Source organism: Sinocyclocheilus grahami, unplaced genomic scaffold, assembly GCF_001515645.1.
Source record: "Sinocyclocheilus grahami isolate Dianchi unplaced genomic scaffold, SAMN03320097.WGS_v1.1 scaffold91.1, whole genome shotgun sequence".
NCBI classification, from domain to species: domain Eukaryota; kingdom Metazoa; phylum Chordata; class Actinopteri; order Cypriniformes; family Cyprinidae; genus Sinocyclocheilus; species Sinocyclocheilus grahami.
Window position 1 is genome coordinate 1,707,057 of NW_015505270.1, and position 8,037 is coordinate 1,715,093.

The 8,037-nt window shown below is 37.0% G+C and overlaps 1 protein-coding gene across 1 annotated transcript in view; it reads right to left on the reverse strand.

Moving 5' to 3' along the window:
• Positions 1–1,134: 1,134 nt before the first annotated feature.
• The window catches only part of LOC107587274 (HEAT repeat-containing protein 6), a 17,409-nt gene continuing 10,506 nt past the window's right edge, over positions 1,135–8,037 (reverse strand). The window contains exons 14-19 of the mRNA XM_016274991.1: positions 3,815–3,907; positions 3,595–3,729; positions 3,386–3,508; positions 3,059–3,183; positions 2,875–2,971; positions 1,135–1,347 (exon numbers count right to left, since the gene is read on the reverse strand). Coding sequence (XP_016130477.1) covers positions 1,135–1,347; positions 2,875–2,971; positions 3,059–3,183; positions 3,386–3,508; positions 3,595–3,729; positions 3,815–3,907 — 786 coding nt within the window. The remainder of the gene's footprint in view (positions 1,348–2,874; positions 2,972–3,058; positions 3,184–3,385; positions 3,509–3,594; positions 3,730–3,814; positions 3,908–8,037) is intronic.

Consider the following 8,037-nt stretch of genomic DNA (forward strand, 5'->3'; position numbering starts at 1 on the left):
GTAGCACGATCTCGCTATAGCCAATCACGTTTTGCTTTACAATCAGGGCGGTCTCGTCCTGAGATAACTTCATGCATCTGCATTGGCTCAAATAGGTCATATAAGGGCCATACAATGGGTACAGTAAAAGATGTTTAAAACTGGATTTCGTTAGACCATTAGACTGTGTATCATGCCAAGCCACAGTATTTTATGTTACGTGCCTTTGAAAATGCCAGAGAAACAGTGTGTGACGAAGTGTAGTGGGTTAGACTAGTGTTTCACAATTCGCAATTGCACAGGACGCGATTCACAAATGCGTGCAGCTATCTACAAATGCACAGGACGCGATTCACAAATGCGTGCAGCTATCTACAAATGCACAGGACGCGATTCACAAATAAATGCCAGGCAAAGTTGTGGTTGTGACAAATATATATTTGTGAATATGTTTTTTATTTGTAAATCTCATTTTATTTATTTGTGAATTTAATTCATGTTTGTGAAACTTTAAGATTTATTTGTGGATCATAATCTATTTATTTGGAATTAAGCAACAATTCTCCCCCGATACCTGGGTCAGTGTTGCCACCTTGTGGATGAAATAATTGCAAAATAATTCAATGTGCTTGAAAACCAGGCTGAGCACACACTATGCTGTGTACACCCTAGTGTACACACACACACACAAAAAAAGAATACTTTCACCATGATAAAGAAATGTTTTTCCAATCTAGTTTTAAATGATTTGAAAAACTTTTATACCACTTAAAATTTTTACTATATTTTTAAAAATATCATGTGGTGTAACCATCAAGTAAAACGTAGTAACTAATTTTCCTTACACTCAGAATATACACAAAATACATGTGAAAGTGTAAATATTTTTCAATATGAAAATATTTTTTTATAAATATAATATCATTGTTTTTAGACTTTGACTTTGTTTAGGGGACAAATGTTTTTCAAATATTCATAAGCAGTAAAGCAGTTGTGTTAAATTATTATTTTAAAAAAACAAACTAAAAAAACATTGCTTTATTTTCGAGATTTTAATTGTTTTCATTTTATTTTCAAGAACTGTTCATTTTTCTTCATTGTGATAGGACAGCTGCATCACCCTGATTTGTTATTTAATTTTTAATTCAATAAAGTTCACTCACCCAGAGGCAGGCTGCGATTTCTGAAGGCATTGCCCAGTGCATAGCAGGCGTTCCAGCGCACTTTCATGGTTGCATCTCCTCTAACTGTATCTATCAGTGCCCTCATGGCCTCCTGCAGGGGCTGCTCAAACACAGGCTTTCCCAGGTGCACCGGCTGCAGGAAGTGAAGCAGATTCCCAAGCGCACGGACAGCATTGCTCTTTACCTGCAACACGGGAAACCCTTATCAAATTTGGAGTTCATTATCTCTTGATACGTTATAGAAAGGAGCCTTTTGTTTCTGCCTTTAATGAGGATGCACCATTATTCAAATTCTGACCGATAAGCTGAACTATTTTAATGTTAACACCGAATGTATAACACCTTATATGGCTAGATGAACAAGAAACTGAAATGTGTTAATGATAATTATTAAAGCCAAGGTCTATTTTCAAATGATGACTTTAAACTTTTCTTTATGCATGAACACACAGATTTACACAGCTACTCTTAAAGGGAAAGTGTTATTACAGAAAACAAACTTTTCAGGAAATGGTGCTTGTAAAAGGTTAAATCGGGTTTTTAACGCATCTTGAATGGACAGTAATGTCCACAGTTAAATATCAAAAACGTTGAATAATTAATATCCAGTGTCAACTGATAATAATAACTACAATAAAAACACTAAGCTAAAAGCTACTAAATATACACTACTGTTGAAAAGTTTGGGGTCACTAAGATTTTGAAAGGAATTAATGATTATTTTCATGAAGGATGCATTAATTTACATTTGTGACTCTTAAGTATATTAAGTAAAGTATATATAAGTAAAGATCATGTTCCATGAAGATATTTTGTAAATTTCCTACTGTAAATATATTAAAACTTAATTTTTTGATTAGTAATATGCATTGCTAAGAACTTCATTTGGACAACTTTAAAGGCGATTTTCTCAATATTTAGATTTTTTTGCTCCCTCAGATTCCAGATTTTCAAATAGTTGCATCTCGGCAAAATATTGTCCTATCATAACAAACCATACATTCAGTTTTTATATGATGTATAAATCTCAATTTCGAAAAACTGACCCTTATGACTGGTTTTGTGGTCCAGGGTCACATTTAATAAAGACAGTTATAATGTCCAAAAAAATCTCAGATAAATGCTGTTCATTTCAACTTTATTTATCAATAATTGAAAACATTTTTTATCATCAAGTTTCCGAGCAGTAATGATAATAAAAAAAATGTAAGTAACAGTATAATTTCATCAATAACATTAAATATGACTTAGTTTACTGGTAACATTTAGGCTTTGATGGGATCTGATCTGCCCTTATAAAACATATTTTTTAACCCCTTAGCATTCCTGTAAAATTTGGTGCTCTGACAAAGACACTGATTATACCTGCTGCGTTGATTGTATCTTAAAACGACAAGAATCTCAGCTTTCCAAAGATATGCGACATGTTTAGCTTTTTGTTGTTGTATGTCATGAAGTTAACCCTCAAAAACACACAGTGTACCACGGGTGGTACAGTGGAACTCTAACAAACAACCTATTCTCTCCAACAGTGGTATGTATCAGGAATTCCTAGCCCGAAATATCAAATGTTTGCATAATTTAGCAAAGTAGCACAACGTTTCAAGGTTGGAATACATTTTATTTAGCAGCTTCAGAAATCTTTTGAAGATGCCGTGAACACATCACGTAAAAGGCTTCTGGCATCAGTAACAAAAACAGAAATACCCACCCTGTCTTTATCTCCTGAAGCTTTAGTGGCAGATCTCAGCATGTTCAGAAGCAGCATATCAGAGAACTCCTCCTGAAACTCCAACCCCACCAACTGCCTGAGGACAACAAACGAGCAAAGGAAAACCATCTGTATAACTACATTAATGTAATTAAACACAGATGTGGTCAATTGTCTTTCTCACATGTTGACAATGAGCGTGTCGGTGAGGTTGCCAAGCGACCAGGCTGCCTTTGCACGAACGTTGGGCGAGCGGTCATCCAGAGCAGTGAGGATGGCATTAGCGGTGTCTGCCACAAACATCACATCCTGTGGTCATAAAAAAAAAAAAGCTAAATTAGTAAAGTTAAATCAGTGCGGAGTACTTTTCTAGGTGGATGAAGGTGGACTTACTACGTTATATATATTAAATATACAACTAAATAAAAGTAAAATATATTCTAAATATTTAGAACATTCTTTAGAAATTAAAAGTGAAGCTCTTTCACTATATGAGAAGGCTGATCTGTACCTCTCTCAGACAGGGAAAGAGGATGTATACGCCTAGAGCTCTCACTGCTGCCGCCTTTACCAGTGAGTTTTCGCTGTACGTCAGTCCCAGCAGTATTGTGATACACAGCACTTGTGTCTTATCCTGTAGATAGTGATAAATATATATTTACAGGATATACAAATCACAAAGAATATAATGTGGAAACTTAAGAGGTCAAACACACTCACAGGCAGCTGGCTGAAAGCTTGTGGTAGGATGGAGGAGAGGGTGTCACATGCGCTGGTCTGTAGGGTGGGATGCTGCTCGTTCTGTAAGGCACTGATCAGTGGAGCACCCAAGACGTCTGACCAGAACTCAACCACCTGAAAAGGGCAAAAGACCAGCATTACATCAATATCATGATCTTTGAATTTAGTTTTGTGCCACGTCACATGCAGCATTTTTTACCTGACACACTGGCACACATTTGGCACTTTGTGGAGGGGTGTTGGCATCAGATCTGTACTGCTGGATAATGCCTGTTCCCAGTTCTTCCAGAAGCTTGTAAAATACACAGAAATTGTAAAACAGAACAACAACAACAAAAAAAAAACACATGAAACTAAATTTAACAGTTAATATAAAATTACAGGACAGGTGCTTGCCCATTTTTTGTCTTATTAATTACATGATGTGCCAATTTAATTGGACATCAATTTTGGCTATAGAAAGAAATATTTTGATTTAACATTGCATAAATAATAATAAAAATATATTGAATATTGAAATATAAATTATTATTATAAAAAAATAAATGATACTCCAAATATGAAGCAAAAACCATCAGAGGATGGCAGCAAAAATCTTGATGAGGGAGTCATTTAGTTATTAATTCAACCGATTCATAATGGTCAATTCAATCAGAAACGAATCTTTATGAATTGGTCATTGAATCATTGGCTCACAAGACTTACAATCTGAGGTATCCTTCATACAGCATAAAGAGTGCAGGATAAGTTACTTGCTTAAAGGGTTAGTTCACCCAAAAACGAAAATTAGGCTGTGTTTTACTCACCCCCGAGGCATCCTAGGTGTATATGACTTTCTTCTTTCAGACGAATCCAGTCGGAGTTATATTAAAAATGGTCTTTGATCTTTCAAGCTGTTTAATGCCACTCAGCGGGTGTTGCATTGCTTCAGTCCAAAAGAAGTTAAATAAAAATCGCCCATCCATAAAAAAAAAAAACTCTCACACGGCTCCGGGGCCTTCTGTAGCGAATCGATGTGTTTTTGTAAGAAGAAAATCCATATTCAATATCCATATTCAAAACGTAATAATCACTTGAATCTAGTTTGCGCTCACTGTTGTAAACGGAAGCAGTTCCGGGGGAATGACGTATGAGGTCGGTTTTGCGCATGCGCCGCTCAGAAGTGACGCACTCGGAAACAATAATCACTTGAATCTAGTTTGCGCTCACTGTTGTAAACGGAAGCAGTTCCGGGGAATGACGTATGAGGTCGGCTTTGCGCATGCGCCGCTCAGAAGTGACGCACTCGGAAACACAGCGGAGAGATCAAAGCAAAACAATGGTCAAGAATTAGAAGTACAAAACGAGCATTTGTAAAGAAGAATGTCGGAGGATTTTAATATAAGCCAAGAGGAGACTGGTTTTCCTTTGCTAAAGAAAGGAAACTTTACTTCCTTTGCTCCTGTAAACAAACGTTGGTTTTCACGAGACTCACTTTTTATTTAAGTTCTTTTGGACTGAAGCAATTCAACCCCGCTGAGTGCCATGAAACAGCTTGAAAGATCAAAGACAATTTTTTATATAACTCCGACTGGATTCGTCTGAAAGGGGGGGGGTAGTAAAACACAGCCTAATTTTCATTTTTGGGTGAACTAACCCTTTAAGACTAAATGCCTTTTCACACCAAGAGCAATCTTCGATGCAATAAACATTTTAATTTGAATGAACGGCTGTTACATTGTCTGCTCAGATCTAAAAAACATTTGAATTACTGCTTTTCCATAAGCACCACCTGCTGTCTGAGAGAGAATTTGCTTTTTTTTTCAGCCCATCTGCAGATTTCAATCCACTGGTATGAAAGACACATTGCACAGAAAACCTGAATTTACATAGCGAACATGCCTTAAAGGATCATGAAACCCCCCGTTTCAGCACTGGTTAGTACTCACCACAGTTAAAAAAATGCTAAAAAAGTGGGTGTGGTGCGCAGCGGAGAGGAGGAGGGGGAAGAGGGGAGACAGACAACACACACAGCTTTGCATTCAGTTTCATTTCGTTCCCATCGAGTTAAAAACACAAATAAATGCACAGCCATTTGCACTGTGCGTCGAAATCATATATATGAACGCGCTGTTGCAACTCTGAGAACGTTTAAGGCTTATTCTGTGGCGTTTATATAAGCCTTTTGACGGGTTGTGTCACAGAGCTGAAAAAACGGTTATGCTCACCAAGTGAAAGAATCACGTGTGTGCCGAACTCTTATTACAAAGCAAACACAGACACTCTTCTTCGATCCATGAACGTTTCTCTCAGTTAATGTGCGCGATGTCATTTCACAGTCCGAAACGTCTGTCATAGCAAATCAACACAAGCTGTTGTGAATAATTAAGCGAAGTGTCTTCTCATAGGATAAGAACACGCAGTCTCATGAATAATTTTATAGACACCGACGCGTCATCGATGTACTATAGTCCATTGCCCCGTCACAAATTGTGACGTCAACACAATGTAGATTTTAAACCCGGAAGATGAAAATAGAGCAAAAAAGCTTCAAATTAACCAGTTTTCTCAAACAGTTAAAATTATCGGATGCTAACATTGTCTTCCATGATGTGCAACACAAACACCTCTGCTAAAATCTCAGAAAAAGTAGCCTGGGGTTTCATGACCCTTTAAAGTTTAGTGATTTAAACAAAATCCCATGTTTGCCATAGCAAGCACTAGGGCTGTCCATTTTTTTTTTAGAATTTCGAATATTCGTCGAATTTAAAATAAAAATCCGCATTGGAATTTTAGGTGTGCGTTAAGGAGGCAGCCTTATCAGTGGCGCATGAGATACGATGACGATGTAAGTGTCATTGTATTATAATGTTTTTGTTAACCTATCCAGTTGAAGCCAATAGATGCAGCGCTGATGCGTTGTTCATTAAAAATATAGTGGAAAAATAGAACATCAATGCGGAGAAGATCTTGTTTACATCAAAACCGAAACCAAGCCGTTCACACAAAACACATATTTCACGCATTTTCTAGAGGGACACCTATCACTGTTGCACTCACGTCTCGCACAAAAGAGCCGCATGTTTAGAAAGCCATGTAAATTTACAAAAACATATCGAGACTTTATGGCGGGTTTTTTTCCCCATCCCACTGCATCTCATGTTTTTAAATGAAAAATGTACTCCCGTGTGATTGGCTTTCAAAAACGGTTATGCTCACCAAGTGAAAGAATCACGTGTGTGCCGAACTCTTATTACAAAGCAAACACAGACACTCTTCTTCGATCCATGAACGTTTCTCTCAGTTAATGTGCGCGATGTCATTTCACAGTCCGAAACGTCTGTCATAGCAAATCAACACAAGCTGTTGTGAATAATTAAGCGAAGTGTCTTCTCATAGGATAAGAACACGCAGTCTCATGAATAATTTTATAGACACCGACGCGTCATCGATGTACTATAGTCCATTGCCCCGTCACAAATTGTGACGTCAACACAATGTAGATTTTAAACCCGGAAGATGAAAATAGAGCAAAAAAGCTTCAAATTAACCAGTTTTCTCAAACAGTTAAAATTATCGGATGCTAACATTGTCTTCCATGATGTGCAACACAAACACCTCTGCTAAAATCTCAGAAAAAGTAGCCTGGGGTTTCATGACCCTTTAAAGTTTAGTGATTTAAACAAAATCCCATGTTTGCCATAGCAAGCACTAGGGCTGTCCATTTTTTTTTTAGAATTTCGAATATTCGTCGAATTTAAAATAAAAATCCGCATTGGAATTTTAGGTGTGCGTTAAGGAGGCAGCCTTATCAGTGGCGCATGAGATACGATGACGATGTAAGTGTCATTGTATTATAATGTTTTTGTTAACCTATCCAGTTGAAGCCAATAGATGCAGCGCTGATGCGTTGTTCATTAAAAATATAGTGGAAAAATAGAACATCAATGCGGAGAAGATCTTGTTTACATCAAAACCGAAACCAAGCCGTTCACACAAAACACATATTTCACGCATTTTCTAGAGGGACACCTATCACTGTTGCACTCACGTCTCGCACAAAAGAGCCGCATGTTTAGAAAGCCATGTAAATTTACAAAAACATATCGAGACTTTATGGCGGGTTTTTTTCCCCATCCCACTGCATCTCATGTTTTTAAATGAAAAATGTACTCCCGTGTGATTGGCTTTCCGCCCTTTGTATTAAACTATGCATACACACATGATGCCGTTTTATTTATAGTTGTTTAAGCAACTTAATTATAATTGGTTTATAAACATTATTTTAAACATTATGCACTTTTTTTCGCAGATAGTGATGTTATCTTATGCTTTGAATGATGCGCCCTCTTGTGGCCTCAGGAGAGAAGCCAAAAGCTTTTCTTCACCCTAACTGAAATTATGCATTTTAAATTCGAATATAATTCGAATTTTGATAATATT